The 19,147-nt window shown below is 35.2% G+C and overlaps 1 protein-coding gene across 4 annotated transcripts in view; it reads left to right on the forward strand.

The window, feature by feature from the left end:
* The window catches only part of LOC125658092 (LIM and senescent cell antigen-like-containing domain protein 1), a 66,239-nt gene extending 51,502 nt beyond the window's left edge, over nt 1-14,737 (forward strand). For all 4 annotated transcript variants that reach the window (XM_048889205.2, XM_048889204.2, XM_048889201.2 and 1 more), the window contains 6 exons: nt 1,462-1,557; nt 3,074-3,128; nt 5,425-5,517; nt 11,646-11,694; nt 11,943-12,018; nt 12,260-14,737. In XM_048889205.2, the coding sequence (XP_048745162.1) occupies nt 1,462-1,557; nt 3,074-3,128; nt 5,425-5,517; nt 11,646-11,694; nt 11,943-12,018; nt 12,260-12,392 (502 nt within the window). In that variant the 3' untranslated portion in view covers nt 12,393-14,737. The remainder of the gene's footprint in view (nt 1-1,461; nt 1,558-3,073; nt 3,129-5,424; nt 5,518-11,645; nt 11,695-11,942; nt 12,019-12,259) is intronic.
* Nucleotides 14,738-19,147: the final 4,410 nt, after the last annotated feature.

Here is a 19,147-nt window from a genome sequence, read left to right on the forward strand (position 1 = left end):
AAACCCAGGGTTATGTCTTAAGGATGAGTCCAAATTAGTCATATGTTTTGATGTTTTAATGTTAATACACCTATTATATAAAGCCTTTCATCAGTGTATGCACTTTTGAAGGCAGTGAAGTTTTAAGAACACATCTTGTTTTATGCTGTTGCTGAACATTAGAATTTAGCTTCAGAACAGGAAAATTTGTTCTAGATTTCATAGCGCATGGAAGTAGTGATACTTTTTCACTAGTATTCAGGTGACCGATAAGGCCTGTGGGCCTCTTGTCTAATTTTACAACACAGACTTAAAACATATGCCTGAAACATAGTTGAAAATGTGAATTGCATTTTTGAGACTATCATGTTTATTTTCTGACGGAGACTGACATGTTTATCCTGACGGAGACTGACATGATTATCCTGTAACGGAGACTGACATGTTTATCTTCTGACGGAGACTGACATGTTTATCCTGACGGAGACTGACATGTTTATCCTCTGACGGAGACTGACATGTTTATCCTCTGACGGAGACTGTCATGTTTATCCTCTGACGGAGACTGACATGTTTATCCTGACGGAGACTGACATGTTTATCCTGACGGAGACTGACATGTTTATCCTCTGACGGAGACTGACATGTTTATCTTCTGACGGAGACTGTCGTGTTTATCCTCTGACGGAGACTGTCATGTTTATCCTCTGACGGAGACTGACATGTTTATCCTCTGACGGAGACTGACATGTTTATCCTCTGACAGACCTCTGGATAAGCCCTATTGATTGGGGAGTAGGTAGAGTAGCTGCAATAATGTAGCCCTCTCCGATTTTTTTTTATTCTGACATTTTTGGGATAAGGGTACAATTCCATATGATCATCGTAATGGTGGAAAATATTTTTATGAATAACCTGTAATAAGCGCTGTTGTCCACACTATAAAGAGTACCATCTTTGTGCTTGGGCCTTGTCCAATAAAGGTGTTTTTTATTAAATATCATGTACAACATGCAAATTTTTTTGTCTGCTCCGCCATGCTTGTTATTGTGAGATCTCGTAGATGGATCTACTAAAAAACCTTACCATTTACAATCAGCATGAAAATGTAGTTATTCGAGTCATTCTGACAAAGAAAGGAAAATCATATGTTGGCAGGGAAAAAAAATTACACTCTGCTGTTCGTTTTTGAACCGACAAAATTGCTTTCTCCCCTATACTCGTCCATTGATGTAAACACTACCACTGGGCATATGCAAATAATTTGGCATCTGGAATGGCGCCGTTTATCAGTACCAGTTATATAAGAAAATAATACCGCCAGCAAAAGGTTAAAGTTAGGTCGTTAAACATGTATAGCATGTAGCGGAACAACAAAGAATATTTAACAGGAAAATCTCTTGATTATCAGCAAGTATTTACTAACAATTAGAAAGTAGGACATTATTGTAGCTAACTGATAGACAATCTCTTGATTTACAGATCTGAGCTGAATGCTGACGCAAGGGAGAAATCTGGGGAGCTGTACTGTTTACGCTGTCATGATAAAATGGGAATCCCCATCTGTGGAGCTTGCAGGTTAAACTCCCATGCTAGAATTTAGAATGAAAAATTATTTACATTGATTTAAGCGATGTGCAATTGAGATTAATGTGATCATCTTTGGGGACAACATACACGTGTGATGTACATATACTGTAGGTAAATGTGAACTTGTGCTATATGTGTCTGGGTCTAGGGATTAATGTTAGTTTGAATGCACTGTACATTGGGCTCAGAAATTCCTCACTGAAAGGAAAGGCTTTGTTGAATCTTATTTCACCGACAATGTCAGGAATTTCTGTCCATGTGGTGCCAATCAATGCCATGGACTGGCAGTCTATATTGTTGTGAACTATTTTGGTCACTTTGTCTGTTGTCTGTCCATCAATAACTTTAACATTTTGGACTTCTCTAGAACTCCAGTGTCAATTTCAATTAAACTTGGCACAAATCATCCTTGGGGTAAGGGGATTCAATTCAAATCAAATTCAAATTCAATTCAAATTGAAGGGCCATGCTCCCTTCAAAGGGGAGATAATCAAGAAAATGTAAAAATAGGGTGGGGTCATTTGAAATTCTTCTCAAGAACCACTGGGTCAGAAAAGTTGAAACTTACATGAAAGCTTTCTGACATTGTGTAGATTCAAACTTGTTAAAATCATGATCCACTGGAGTGGGGTGGAGTCACAATAGGTATTAAAGTTTTACATGTGGATATGTAGATTCAAATTTTCTAAAAATCATGGCCCCGGGTGGGTAGGATGTGGTCACAATAGAGGATCAGAGTTTTAGATGGGAATACATATGTATATTGAAAATTTCTTCTTAAGGTAGCTCACTACACTAAAGCTTATACTTTGTGACACTACGTCACAAGATGGCGATTTAAATGTTTTGTGAAATTGTATCGATTGATTCGTTTGTCTATCATCGTAGCTCAGTGGTTAAAGCACTGGGCTGGTGAACTGCAGATCTCGACTCAAGTTCAACTCCGCCAGAGTCTTTTGTTCATATGTGTTGAAGTAATTTTTTTGAAAATCATGTTTTTATCCAAATTTACATATTTTCTGCCTTTTTGGTATATATACTTAATATATATCATCATATTATGTATATTACATATAAAACTTCCCTATCAGATATGGGCCAAGGTGACTCAGGTGAGCGATGTGGCCCATGGGCCTCTTGTTGTTTTGGCGTTCACTTGCAGCATTCTGAAAATTAATCTTCAAACCAGGCAGATATTGTTTGTATAAAAAATGAGTCATCTTTAGCCATCACTAATTTGTATACAAGAGTTGCCCAAGTGACACATAAATTCCTGCTATTTAGCATTGAGAATGGGCCTTATTTCTCTCTCTCTCTCTCTCTCTCTTTCTCTCTCTCTCAATCCATGAAGTTTTTTACCTTGGATTTTGACCTACTTTAAAGAAAAGTTGATTAATATTTCATAGTTTAAAGCAATAAAAATTTGTAAATCATGAAATATAATGGTATCAAAATATTAGGAATGTATCTAAACTGTCATGGAAGTAAATTTTTTATGTTGCAGACGACCCATTGAGGAGAGGGTGGTACATGCCTTAGGGAAAGCTTGGCACGTAGAGGTACTACAGGAAGTGTTTCTGAGTTTAATAGAGCATCTCTATTAATAACAGTTTTTGTCGAGATTTCTGCTGTTTGATAGAATGTAATACAAAGAGGTATAGCGCATATGCTGACGAAACTGCTGACTCAGAAATCTAAATGGAAAACACCGGTTTCCAATAATAGACTGGCGTGTTATATTTAAATATAAAGGCAACGGTTTTGATGTTTCGTTAACCAAGATAAATAACTGCCGCAGTTTAGCATTACCAACATTTATATGAGTCGTTCTTTAATCAATAAACCATTTTCCTTTATGGAATGATGAACAGTACAATATTTTCATAGGTGCATTCATATTACACAACAACCCTTTTACATATGACATTACTTAACTCGCTGTCTTTTTCTGACATGGCTACAGCATCTTTAATAGATTTCATCAGTTCATTTGCCTTTAGTTGATAATTTGAGAAGTCAGACTGTATAACAGTTCTTTTCCTCCCTTGACCTATTTTTACTTATTACATGCTGTGCATTTGTGACCTTTTTCTTCTTATAGTATTTGTTTAGCTTTTCGTTAGCCACATTACGGTTTGAAAATCCTGTGCACACAGGAACATGTTAGTGTAAACAAACGGAACTACAATGATCTCGGAATAAATTCCCTTTCTTTAAGTCGTAACTTGCAAATATTAGAAGTTATGATGAAAATTACTAATATTTGTTATAATATATGTATCACATTTAAAACACACACGCCCCTCAAGAAAACGACCCCCAAAAAATGAAAAGCAAAAAAAAAAAAAAAAAGATTTAGAAAATATTGGACTTGAACTCGGAATGTATGGTTTAAGTGTAAGATTACCAAGTACCTAAACCACTAGGCCACTCAGGCATGTAAGTTTAAAGGTTTAAGTATGATCCCACGTAAAAATCAGGCAAAATCACATTTTCGTGATAAGTCGATGTTCACAAAGTGAACCCAAACATAGCATACTAACTCACCGTAATATGTTTAGCAAATATACAAAGTAGTTTTGATTTATTTCGCCTTGTTCCAAAATTATGGACAGATAATTATGACCATGGAGAATTCACGCTTAGTGCAAATCTATACAAAACACTACTTGTAATCCCTTTAAAATCTAAAATCAGCAAAGCGGGTATGAAAATATATTGATTAAAAATTATTCAATAGCATGTACTTTATCCGTCTAATTATAAAACTTTTTTGAAAGTGTTTTCTGTTTCGAGAAAAATGGTCTTAAAGTTGGAATGTTTTTCCTTTAGAAAATCCTTTCGTTAACTACAGCAACGGTTACCATGGTAACACATAACAAATACTCACTGTGACAACAGAAATTCGTAAACAGTAGCCTTCTTCTTCATTTTATATAAGCCATTTGAAAATGTATGATCTTTTCATTTAACAAAACCTTTAAGAATATATAGCATTTTCGTGAGTAAATTTTGGTCAAAACATGGGTATTCTATTTTTAGTAACACAGCTCTGTGAAGGTGCGTCATATGAAAAAAATATTATCACCAAATGATTTCCTATAAACAATGTTACTATATATACATGTATAAGTATCGGCTCAATCCCTGACGGTCGACTTATCACCCTCTGCCTGATTTTTACGTGGAACCATACTTAACATTTGACGGGCTGCTATATCTCAAGGTAAATTTTGAGAATGATTTTTTTTTCATATTTTATCCATTTTCAACAAGAGGGCCACCTTAAACCAAATTTCCTCAAATGGACTTATGTACAGTCATACTCAAGTAAAACAATTTCAGTGTTTTATTTCTTGTTTAGGGTTGCCTTTTGCAACAGTTTGCAATTTTTTATGCCCATTACGTTACATCTACTATATAATCGCGGTGATGTTTATGCTTATCAAATAAAGATACTATCAACATATAGATATCTTTATTAAGTAATTTGGGTAAACAGAAGTATAAACTGACATTGTATAGCAGAATATTTGTAAAAAATGATATTCAAGAAAATAGTAATTATGTAGGCAGAATTGCATAGTAAGTGCGCTATACTCCTTTATTTAAATATTAATACATTTGATAAGTGATGAAATTGAATAACATTTCCATTCACTGGTATTTATAGAAATATCATTCAAATCCATGCTCATTCATTTTATCATCATTGTGTACTTGTAAAAAGTATATAAAGATATTTAAAATCTTTGTTGAACAAACTTAGTTGTAAACAGTCGTAAGTATTAAAGATATAATTTATAGTTTTAATGAACAAACCAAATATTAAACTGAATTGTTTTTTGATTTCAGCATTTTGTCTGTGCTAAGTGTGAAAGGCCATTTTATGGAACTCGTCACTATGAGAAGAAAGGATTAGCGTACTGTGAAACTCATTACCATCAGGTTTGTTCAAAATAACATTAATTCTAGGATACAGCAATGAATACATCATACAAATTAATATAATATCATTTTTAGGTCACCTGAGTCAATCAGATGACCTATTGCTATTGGTCTGCATCCTTCGTGCCAAAAGTTGACCCAATTTTTAAAAATCTTCTTTACAACTGCACATTTGTTCAAAAATTAAATGCATAGTCATGAAAAGCAGGAAGACCCCAACCAAAATTGTAAATTTTATGACCCCAAGGTAGAGGTTATGACTTCAGGTTGAGGCCAAACACGTCATGTAGTGTTCATGTGTATAACATTTATTTAAATGACATAGGAGGTATACTACATAGTCATAATGGCTGGCTTTCTTTTAAAACATCAATGAAAATATAACTATCAGCAATGTTTGTATATTCATTTTAAATTTGATTGCCTCAGACCTGTTTACTTGTACGTTTTCGCCGTATTTTTTACGGTAAAAGTTAAAAAAAATGTTTTACGGTGATTGGTCGCGAAAATACGGTCAAAAACAATAATCGGTAAAAAAAATCATTTCGTCAAAATTTGATCTAGAAAATTATTAACTTTTAAAGATCAAAGTCATCTAAGCGCTTTATGAAATAGAAACATATTAAAGCATGTAAAAGATCGAGATTAATACAGCATGGTGACAAACCATGTCAAAACGGAAAGCAGCTGATGATCATGAACGTAGATTAAATTGAGTATTCAAGGAAAGCAAAGTAATTTAAAAAGGGGTAATTTGATGAGTCAAGAAAAGTAGACTAGTGCTAATTGATCTGATGTTTAAAACTTAAAAGATATGAGGTAAGTGTCAGAGAAACCGTACTACATATGCATGAAAAATATTAGGGAAATTTACAAGTTGAGAGGTCTCAACAAGGTTTTCAGCATATTTTTAAAAAATTAAACTAAAATACTTAGTATATTTTCATCTTTATAAACCTCTGAATCTGATTTCAGGAGCTCTCAGATAGCAGGAAATGGCATCTAATTTTTCAAAATTTTCTGGGGGGGGGGGGGGGGCATGCCCCCAGACCCCCCTAGCAGGTTCGTGCCGCTTTGCGGCACTCACCGGTGACTTTGTACTGACAGACTACCAAAAATACTGACAATCTTACTGACAGCTTTCATAAGGGGTAAACAGGTCTGTTGCCTAGTTAGGTAGCTTGATCTGTAGATTGTGGGTTCGAGTCCAGCAGTGGTTTTAAAATTTTTTTAAGCTGCATTTTTTATAATTTAAAAGTTTCCAATTTTAAAATATTAGAGAAAATATCCTCCACTTTTCATCCATATCAAATTTCTCTGGTGTGTTATTCATCCTTAATGCTATTAATACTAAATTGAAACTGAATGGATATTTAGAAGGAGCAGGTAGTTCTTTACCAGAATTGTAGATTATGTCTCCTTGCAAATGGAGATAATTAAGGGGGGGGGGGGGGGGGGGGGGGGAGGGGGGCAGAAAAGACAAAACTTAATGTGAAAGTTTCCTTAAAGAATGTAGATTCAAAATTGTTCAATCCATTGTCCGCTGGGGGTAAATTAGGGCTATAATTCGAGCATTTTCAGGTATTGCTTATTCAAATCATGATAACGGTGGGTAGGATGGGGCCACATAATGGAATCTAAAGTTTTTTGGAATATATAGGGTAAACCTATTTTAGGTCACCTGAGTCACTCAGGTGACCTATTGCTATTGGTCTGCATTTGTTGTCGTGCGTCATCTGTCAACAAATTCATCCCAGAAACTACTGGGCCAATCTTGACCAAATTTGGTATGTAGGATCTGTAGGTGAAGAAGATCGAAAATTGTAAATTTCATGACCCACCCCCACCCCCACCCCCCCCCCCCCCCCCCCCCCCCCACCCACCCACCCTCTCTAATGGCCTTAATTTTGGGGTAAAAACTGTAAAATTTATGTATTTATTTAAAAACATTCTTTACTCCTGGGCATCTAGTAGAGAAAGTGAGTATATAGAAATGATGAGCTGTAAATTTCATGATCCTGGGGGTAGGGGTTCTGACCACAGGAATGGGCCAAACTTACTATGTAGTGTTTATATATAAAATACTTAATAACATCTTCTTTAGTGCTATTGAAACTAATTGGATCTTTAGAAAGAGCAGCTAGTACTTTACCAAAATTGTAAATTTGATGATCCCAGGGGTAGAGGTTTTGGTATCAGGGTGGGGCCAAAATGGTCAGTTAATAAATGTGTGAACAATCAGAATTTTTAATTTCTTCTTGATAATTATCATTCCAATTCTTTTCAAATTTGGTGTGAAGCATCTTTGGAACAAGGGGACATAAATTGTAAATTTCAGGATTCCTGCTCCCCTGGGGCCTTAAGGGTGTGGCAAAAACTGCCTAAAATTGACCAGTTTTCAAAAATCTTCTTCTCTAGAACCGCACATGTTTAAGAAAAACAAGATGGACAATGATGTAGCTCTCTAGCAGGAAAGCCTCAACCGAAATTGTAAATTTCATGATCCCCGGGGTAGGGATTCTGACCTCAGGGTGGGGCCAAACTTAGTATATAGTGTTTATGTGTAAGTTTGCTGATACTGTATAAAATCTAAATGCATACTTAGGAATAACAGAAAAAGATGTACAAAAAATGGTCAATTTCGCATCCCAGGGTTTTGACTCTAGGGTGGGTCCAAATTAGTCATGTTTTAATGTTAATAATATTATGTAAAGCCTTTCATCAGTGTATGCACTTTTGAGGGCATTGAAGTTTTAAGAACATAGACCACCGCGGTGGCTGAGAGGTTAGAGCGTTCGCCCCGCATGCGGAAGGCCGGGGTTCGAATCCCGGCCGCGACAGACCTAAGTTGTTAAAACAGGTAGTAACAGTTCCATCGCCAAACGCTCTGCATCAGGTGTGAATGTCATGGGTCCTCGCAGATGACCTTAAAAACGGACGCCCCGTGTCACCGTAGGTGTGGCACGCTAAAGAACCCTCACTGCTCAATGGCCGTATGTGCCGAGCATAGGCCTAGATTTGAAGCCCTTCATCAGTCTTGGTGACGTCTCCATATGAGTGAAATATTCTCGAGCAAGACATTAAGCAAGATACAATCAATTAATCAATCTTGTTTTATGCTGTTGCTGAACATTAGAATTTAGCTTGGATATTGAGAACAGGGATTTTTTTTCTAGATTTCATAGCCGTTGAGTTAGTAGTGATACTTTTTCACTAGTACCCAGGTGACTGATAAGGCCTGTGGGCCTCTTGGTTTTTTTTTAATTCTGAAGAGCAACATGGGATGTGACTTTCATAGGATGGGACCTTCACAGGGAATCAATGCTTTATATATGAATAAATTTGTAAAAAATCTTCTCAACTGTAGCAAGGCCAGGATAAGTCATATCAATATGCATCTCTGAGTAGTGTAGATTTAAGTGTCTTCATCTCTGAGTAGTGTAGATTTAAGTGTCTTCATATTGTGGTTTGGGCCATAACATAGATTCAAAGTTTTACATGAGAATATATGGGAAAAACTTTGAAAATCTTTATTTTTCAATTTTTTAAAAAGATATGGACTTTGAGGATATGGTGGGGTTAAAATCAAGAATAAAATTTTACACGATATATGAATATGTTGGATAGAAGTCATGACTGTTTGACTTAGATGGGGTCATAATCGGGGTCCAAAATTTTTCGTAAGATTGAAGAGGGTAAAAAAAGATCTTGTTTTGGAAAATCTTCTGAAGAGCCGCAGGACTTGGTTGACTCAGGTTAGTGTTGTGGCCCATGGGCCTCTTGTTTGAAGTGATGACAGTTGCCAATGCCAAGATGTCAAAGCTTGAGTGAAAATTTGTGTTTTATATACATGTTTGATGAAGTGTTAGTGAAACCTTGTAATGGGATTTAATCATAGATTGTTCCTGTATATTAAAAGAATTTTATATTGTTGAAATTTAGTTCTAACTTTATTGCAATGTATAACTTTATTGCAACTTTTTTCTTATACTTTATTTTGTTGTAATTGCAGATGTTTGGTGTATGTAAAGTGCACAATGCAAGAGCAAAATCTAACAAAAAACAGTTTTTATGATAATATTTTGATTTTCAGAAAATGAGCTTTCACTCAATGTACTCGGATTCCTAACTTTTAAGATATTTTATGCTTTATCCATAAACACATATACACTGGCAAAGAAATGCTTAAGGGCTGTTTTAGTAAAACATACATGGGACAGGGGAAGGCACTTGAAAATTAGGATGACCACCCATAGAAGTGATTTTGGTACACTCCTTGTTCACCCACAGAGGCAAATAATGAAGCTTTATAGATGCCTATAAAAGCAAATTGACTTACTCGAAAAGGAGAATTTAAAATATTCCCAAATCATAATTTTTTTCTAACCATACAGCACAAAATACTATTTAGCGCACCTGAGTTGAAGGCTCTCTGATCAAAACTTTCCATTGTCCGTCGGTGTTGTAAACTTTTCACATTTTCATCTTCTCCAGAATCACAGGGTCAATTTCAACCAAACTTGGCACAAAGAATTCTTAGGGGAAGGGGATTCAAGTTTGTTCAAATGAAGGGTGATGTCCCCATTCAAAGGGGAGATAATCACAAAAATGCAAAAAATATGGTTGATTCATTTAAAAATCTTTTCAAGAACCACTGGGCCAGAAAATCTGAAATTTACATGAAAGCTTCCTAATATAGTTGAGATTCAAATTTGATAAAACTATGACCCCTGGAGGTATGTTGGGGCCACAATAGGGGATGAAAGTTAAACATGTGAATATATAAAGAAAATCTTTAAAAAATCTTCGTCTCAAGAACCACTGGGCCAAAAGAGTGGAGATTTACGGGAAAGCTTTCTGATATAGAGTAGGTTCAAATTTGTTCAGACCATGGTCCCCCCACCCCTCATCCAGGGTAGGGAGGGGCCACAATAGGGGATCAGAATTTTACATGCTGATATATAGAAAAATCTTATTCTCCAGAACCACAATGCCAGTTTGAATCAAACTTTATACAAATCATCCTTAGGTGAATACAATTCAAGATTGTTCAATTGGGGAGATAATTACAAAAATGTAAAAATAGGATGGGGTCATTTAAAAATCTTCTTCTCAAGAACCACTGGGACAGAAAAGCTGAAATTTACATGAAAGCTTCCTGACAAAGTGGAGATTTAAGTTTGTAAAAATCATGACCCCTGGGGCCACAATAGGGGATCAAAATTTTACATGAGAAGGGAACCAAACATCATCGCTAGCCATGGTTACTGAGTCTGGTAGTACCTACCCTACCTCAAACGTGGTTGCATGTTCAGTGAAACCTTCAATTTTTATGAATATTTATGAAGTGACACAATAATTTTTTTGACCAATCACAGTCACAGCAACAGATTTCCAATATTTTAATGGCTGTGCCCACAACTAAAGCGTGCAGTAATCATACAGCCACGTTATTTGACGTAGTGTTAAACGGAGACAATAATTTAGCGAACGCCAAGTTTCCCTCTATCAATCGTGTTCTTCTGATTATTTTCTCACAGATTATATGGTTTGGTAAAATAACCACTCATAGAAGCAATTTTCGTACAAAAGCAAAAATTGAAACAATATCTCACCCATATGAACCACCCATAGATGTTTTTAAAAACTGCCTTCCCCGGGTTTCCCATATATTTTAATGGAAACAACCTTAGTTTTAAAATGTGTATACAAGAAAAAATTAAATTTTGTATACATTTATCAAGAACAAATGGTTCTCCTCAGCCATAGACATTTTAAAAGCAATAGATGAATTTTTTTGCTGTCCTATGTGGCTGTGGCTGTCCTCCTTGATTACCAGATGTGTATTTACTTTTGTTTTTATTCTTATTTATATAATGTACCTCTGACCAGTGTTATTATGTACATATATTGTTACTGTTCCTCATGTACCATTAATGGTTTGAGAGAATAAACTGATCTTTGAACTGCTGAAATTCCCCCAATTTTGATTGCTCCAGAGGCACTGTAGTAATTGTTTTGAAATACGCTTGCAGTATCAGTTGTAAATGGTGTCAGATGCATAGATTATGAAGCTTTTGTAAAATTGAATTTTCTCACCTAGAATAAAATGTATTTTTCTTTTGCAGCTGTTTGGAAATATTTGTTTTGTGTGCAACAATGTAGTAACAGGGGATGGTAAGTTTTACAGCAACTCTTAATTAAAAAGCCAAACGTACATGTGGTATCTGTTTAATGAGAATCAAATTGATCATTTTCATTTATGTGTCTGGTTTTCTCTTTTTTAGACTGCACACATATCTTCAAGTTTATCCAAAAACTAGTTGATTAAGTTTTAAATGGAGCTTTTGAAGTTTGACCACATATAAATATTAATGAAGACCTCTGTCACAAATTACATGTAGAATCTCTGACATTTTTTGCAGTGTTCGGTGCCTTTAATAAGTCTTGGTGTGTTGGCCATTTTGCTTGTTCTATCTGTGACAGAAAAATGAGTCATAAGTAAGTATCAACTTTTCCATCACAAGATGTCCATCAGTTTAAATCTGAAGTGTGGCTGTTTCTGTATTAAAACCTTGCAAATCGTAATGATCGAAGTTGTTCCAACACTATAGTCATTCATATGTTGTTTATCATACATTCAAAGTTCCAATCTTTAGTTATACTTTAGTATGACAGTATGTTCTCCATCAATAAATCACTTTTTACAAGATTATGTATATGGCTTTTTCCCTTTGATCAGAACGAAGTTCTTTGAATTTGATCTGAAGCCAGTTTGCCGTGTCTGCCATGAAAAGTTCCCAGGGGAACTGAAGAAGCGACTGAAGAAATACCATGAGGAAGTTTCGAAAAAACAGATCATGTCCAATAGCTAGACATGTATAGATGTGTTAACTACTCCAGTCAGCATTAGTGGAGAAAGAGAGGGAAAATACAAGCAATGGAGAAATACTCTGGAACTGTTACGCATAGATTGACAACAAAATATTTAAAATCATCAGATTTTGTTTACTTATTACCAATTTAAGTTTTAAATGAACTTGCTGTGTAACAAAATTTGGACCAAGAGTATGTTTTTCAACATGAAATTTTAATTTTTTTCCAATACTGAGCAATTTAGCACATCCAGTTGTCTTTAGGTTATTATAGTTTGATTCATTGGTGAGAAACATTTTTAATGATTGCTTTGGAAAGGTAATTTCTGCTAATACTATACTCCAATGTGCATACTGTTGGCTTCATAACATTTTTGAAAATGGCAAATGTAGCTTTTTAGTATATAGTGAAACCAAAGTAATAGGAAATTTTTATATGGAACTCATGAACAATCAGTAGATTGAGGAGAGGGAGTGAATTTTATTTATAGATCATAGTGTTGAGAAAAATTATACAGGAATACAAGTTATACTCTTCCACATTTTGTGAAATGAAAGGAAGTCGGACAAAATACCTAAATTTTACAAAAATCGATATATAAAACAAGATGGGGCATACATTTCATGTCTTTATTTGCCTCTCCTGACTGTTTTGAAAATATGGGTAGGAAGATTGTTTATTTCTAAGAACTTGCAGTTTACAGTGGTTACTCCAAATGGACTCGGAATTGAAGAAATCTTTGTGGACAGGGAAATTTATTTCAATCAATTGTGCATGTGGAAACAAGTAACTCTTTAACTTTGACCTGATTGATTCTCTCTTCTGCTGTGCATTATTTTAGACCTGTCAGAAGATTGCTACTACATGGTTTAGACCTGATTGATTCTCTCGTCTGCAGTGCATTATTTTAGACCTGATTGATTCTCTCTTCTGCGGTGCATTATTTTAGACCTGTCAGAAGATTGCTACTACATGGTTTAGACCTGTCAGAAGATTGCTACTACATGGTTTCACTATTCTCTGCATGTTCTAGCTGCTTCCAGATTTTAGTTTGTATCAGTATGTTGATATATGCAACAATATAATGGTGATTCTAAATCTTATTTGTTTAAATTGTTCCTCTTCATGGTAGTTTAATGGTTTAAGTACACTTGTGGTAAACATAAGATTATTGACCAGGGTGAACATAAGATTATTGACCAGGGTGAACATAAGACTATTGACCAGGTTGAACATAAGACAATTGACCTGTGACCAGGTTGGACATAGACTATTGACCAGCATGATCTGAATTTCAAAGTGCTGTACATTTTTCCAGGATTCAGTAGGTTCTGTGTAGGGTAGAGCAATGGGATAAACACAATACTAAGTGTGGAAATTGCAGATGTGGAACTTTGTTGGAACACAAGGCTTGTCGTCATCTGGTGATATGTAGACAGCAGGACAAAAACAATGACTTTGCTAGTGTGATATGTAAGATTAGAGCTCTTATGGGTCCACAACACACGTTTACCTCTGAAGTTTCACTGCTCTGTCCCATACATACACTGTACATCTTTATGAACATATTCGTAAAAAGATATGTAGATGTTGAGAATCGTGTTGCATTGATGAAGTATGGTCAATCACATGTAACCTCCATTGAATACTGCTGAAATGTCATAAAAACATAATAGATTTGTTACATTTAACAATTCAAGAAACAAATCCATGAAAGGAAAGGCTGGAGAGGAACATTAATATTATTTTACGTTTATAGAATAAACTAGAAAATTTAACTTTATTTGATGAGGCTTTTCTACTGTTGTAGTTGCTGTGAATTTTAATATGGTGTGACAATCTCTACTTGTTGATAATTTGGAAAGGAATTTCTAATTTATGTTCAAAAGAAAGTATTATCTATAAATGTGTTAGAGATACTTTAATGTGAAAATGAGTGGTGCCAATACATATACTTTTGTTGTTTGAAAAAAAGAAAAGAAAAGAATGTTCACTGTTTTAATGATGTTTTCCTTTTAAATATTAAGAGCTTAAATGAAAGAACTAAGCATCTTATTTTGTCTGAGTAAACAAAAGTTTTGTTTGTTATCAAGGGAAGACAACTGTGTCATACTTACTTTTATAGTCGATCAAGAAGTAGGTTTATTATGTTTTTTTGTTAATGATATGTTCTTTGCTAAGAAATACCATACAAAACCAATTGTTCACCCCAATATATTTGTAGCTTCTATGCATGATTAATGTCTGTGATTGCAATGTGTAAATAGTGATATTTGAAATATATATTGATTGTGTATATATGTGTATGGATGTTTATTTATGAAATATACATATGATAGTCAAATTTCTGATTTTGTTATTTATTGATTTAGGGTCTAGAGGTTAAACTCTAATTTAGAGAATGTCAGATAAAGAAATTTATAAAAAAGAAAAAACTATGTAGGAGGTGCGTGTGCATTTGTATACAACTGTACTAGCCAGGTCATCCCTTGCATTGTTTATGGAATATGTGTATACAGCTCTAGTAGGTCAAATCTAGAGAATGGACCAGAGAAACTAATTCCACAACATTTGTTTAAGACCAGTTTTTTCTCCAACTCGTGTTCCCTATTTTTATGCCCTGAGATCGAAGATTTGGGGGCATATTGTTTTTGTCCTGTCTGTCATTCTGTCTTAAACTTTAACCTTGCTAATAACTTTTGAACAGTAATTGCTAGAGCTTTGATATTTCACATTAGTATTCCTTGTGAGAAGACCTTTTCGTGGGTACCAACATTCTTGACCTTGGAGTTTGACCTACCTTTTGAAAACGCTAATAACTTTTGAACAGTAAGTATTAGAGCTTTGATATTTCACATGAGTATTCCTTGTGAGAAGACCTTTCCATGGGAACAAAAATGTTTGACCCTTGACCTTGGAGTTTGACCTACTTTTAAAAAAAATTGACATTCTTCATAACTTCTAAATGGTAAATTTATATTGGAGCTTTCATATTCCACATGAGCATTTCTTGTGACAAGATCTTTCTACTGGTACCAAGATATTTGTCCTTGTGACATTGGCCATTATCGGGGGCATTTGTGTTTCACAAACACATCTTGGTTGTTTTTTTAGCGGTAATTTAATTTTGCCATTATTAGCGATGGTACTGAAAGCTCAAAAAATAAGTCACGCTAATAAAACATTTGCGATGAGCAGAAAGTATTGCTTAAAAAATCCCTCTTTACACGCTCTGAGAAAATTTATATATATATATATATATGTGTGTGTGTGTGTGTTCGCGCGCGTGGTCCTGTTCTTGAGGAGATAAAAAATTATATACCAGCATTTCAGATTTCATCCAGGAAGTCAAATCCTCAATAATTAAAAATTTCTTGTAATTATTTGCACACTCTATATGTATTGTGCGACATACCTAATCGTTAAAACAGGGAGTGACAGTTCCATCGCCAAACGCTCGGCACCAGGTGTGAATGGCACGGGTCCTCGGAGATGACCTTAAAAACGGATGTCCCGTGTCACAGTAGGTGTGGCTCGCTAAAGAACCCTTACTGCTCAATGGCCGTAAGCGCCGAGCATAGGCCTAAATTTGAAGCCCTTCACCGGTCTTGGTGAGTGTAAAATTCTCGAGCGAGACGTTAAGCAAGATACAATCAATCAACAATCTTCCTAATGTTTCATTTATGTTCAAGGTTGCCATTGATTGTACATGTAGGACATCGGACTTTTAATAAAAATAGGATAAGTCCATTCTTTTATGATAAATTTCTTTTGGGAGACGATAACAAAAGACACGATCAAAGTTTGAGGTAAACATTGTCAAAGATATCTGAACCTTTGGGGAATCGAAATGTATTAAATGAGACATTGTATGGAAGGTCAAGTCCGAGTCAGAAAATAAGCTGTCGCAAAATACTGGGAACTATCACATTTGCTGAAAGTGAAATAACAGGTCGGATATTAGAATTATTTTTTTTTTGCTTAAAGATGGTAACCTATGTATAGTTGTGTGTAGCGATTACAAAGAAAAAATATGATTAAAAGCAAGACGCTGAATTCGGAATCCATTACCTACGAATTCACGTATAGAAATGATAGCCCTCTAGGTTTTGACACCCATAATAACCTATTGATATATGTTCAAGGCAAACATACGTAGCGTGGAATTTATTTTCTCTTCAAATATTTGCGAGGACAATATATGTCTGGTGTATTTTAAGATATTGATATCGTGTATACATGTCGACTAATTGTGTAAGTGCAAGGTCAAACACGAGGCACCCTGTAAAGGTCAGCGCCGGGCAGGTACCTAACGATATGTGGGATTACTTACCAGTACTTCAAATGTGACTTTCAGATTCATGTAGTAGTGCAAAGGTGTTTACTTGTATATGGTGCAGTAACAGAACACAGACCTTATAGAGATTGGGTTTGTAGTTCCATCACAATCTCCGTGTGACCTGCCTCACGTGATTATATGGTCATCAGTACGGTCAAACAGATACTGTCCCATTTACTTACAGCACGTGTCGCTGTGTGTTCACTTACAGCACGTGTCACTCTGTGTGTTCAGATGTGATTAGAATAGATTTATCTGATTATAATGTGATTACATTATATACTTTGGAACTTTACATAATGTATATTATATGTTAACAACTTCGACACAATGTTTTGCTTATATTATCCTCTCAAAATCATTGAACCAGAAAAACCTATTGCGTCAGTGCTTCTTTATCATAATATTGTTAATGTTGTTATGATATAAGTCTTTTAAACTACGATTTGGGGGGGGGGGGGGGCAAAAATTGGACGAGAATAAAAACTTAAAGGTTTATAGAGCGTTTGCTAAAAAAAAAAATCTTAATTTTTGAACATCAAATTTGTTCAAATCTAGCAGGAAAACTGTAGCCCTGTGAGGGAGGGTTTACCCATTTCCCTCTAAAGAGTTGCACTTCTGCAATTAGTTCAAAACATGAACTCCTGGGGTCAGGAAGGCGTACTGGGGGTTGGAACTATGAACCCTGGGACCAAAGAATCATAAATTTGAGAGTACCAGATTGGAAGTCATGGCTAGCGGAGATGGAACAAAAAAAAAGAAGAAATTATCTGCAAGGTTATATTGATTAATGTAGTGTTGATTCGGCGTAACAATATAATATCCAGGAATAAGGTCTTTTAATGCTCAGAGTAGCGATATAGCCCACGTACTTGTTTTGTAACTTAGTTGCACAGTATACTTGAGTCTATACTTCAACCCACCCCGAGGGTCCTTTTTCCGCAAATAAAAACAGAAATTGTGCACACGAGTGATTGTATGACGCAATAGCTGGGCAGCATTAATACATATAAACATACGAGTGATTGTATGACACAGCTACAGAATAACATTAATAAACATAAACACACGAGTGATTGTATGACAGCATTAATAAACATAAACACACGAGTGATTGTATGACACAGCTACAGAATATCATTAATAAACATAAACACACGAGTGATTGTATGACAGCATTAATAAACATAAACACACGAGTGATTGTATGACGCAGTAGCTGGGCAGCATTAATAAACATAAACACACGAGTGATTGTATGACAGCATTAATAAACATAAACATACGAGTGATTGTATGACACAGCTACAGGACAGCATTAATAAACATAAACACACGAGTGATTGTATGACAGCATTAATAAACATAAACACACGAGTGATTGTATGACGCAGTAGCTGGGCAGCATTAATAAACATAAACACACGAGTGATTGTATGACAGCATTAATAAACATAAACACACGAGTGATTGTATGACACAGCTACAGGACAGCATTAATAAACATAAACACACGAGTGATTGTATGACAGCATTAATAAACATAAACACACGAGTGATTGTATGACACAGCTACAGGACAGCATTAATAAACATAAACACACGAGTGATTGTATGACGCAGTAGCTGGGCAGCATTAATAAACATAAACACACGAGTGATTGTATGACACAGCTACAGAATAACATTAATAAACATAAACACACGAGTGATTGTATGACAGCATTAATAAACATAAACACACGAGTGATTGTATGACACAGCTACAGGACAGCATTAATAAACATAAACACACGAGTGATTGTATGACACAGCTACAGAATAGCATTAATAAACATAAACACACGAGTGATTGTATGACACAGCTACAGGACAGCATTAATAAACATAAACACACGAGTGATTGTATGACAGCATTAATAAACATAAACACACGAGTGATTGTATGACAGCATTAATAAACATAAACACACGAGTGATTGTATGACAGCATTAATAAACATAAACACACGAGTGATTGTATGACGCAGTAGCTGGGCAGCATTAATAAACATAAACACACGAGTGATTGTATGACACAGCTACAGAATAACATTAATAAACATAAACACACGAGTGATTGTATGACAGCATTAATAAACATAAACACACGAGTGATTGTATGACACAGCTACAGGACAGCATTAATAAACATAAACACACGAGTGATTGTATGACACAGCTACAGAATAGCATTAATAAACATAAACACACGAGTGATTGTATGACACAGCTACAGGACAGCATTAATAAACATAAACACACGAGTGATTGTATGACGCAGTAGCTGGGCAGCATTAATAAACATAAACACACGAGTGATTGTATGACACAGCTACAGAATAGCATTAATAAACATAAACACACGAGTGATTG

This window comes from Ostrea edulis, chromosome 9, assembly GCF_947568905.1.
Source record: "Ostrea edulis chromosome 9, xbOstEdul1.1, whole genome shotgun sequence".
Classification (NCBI taxonomy): Eukaryota; Metazoa; Mollusca; class Bivalvia; order Ostreida; family Ostreidae; genus Ostrea; species Ostrea edulis.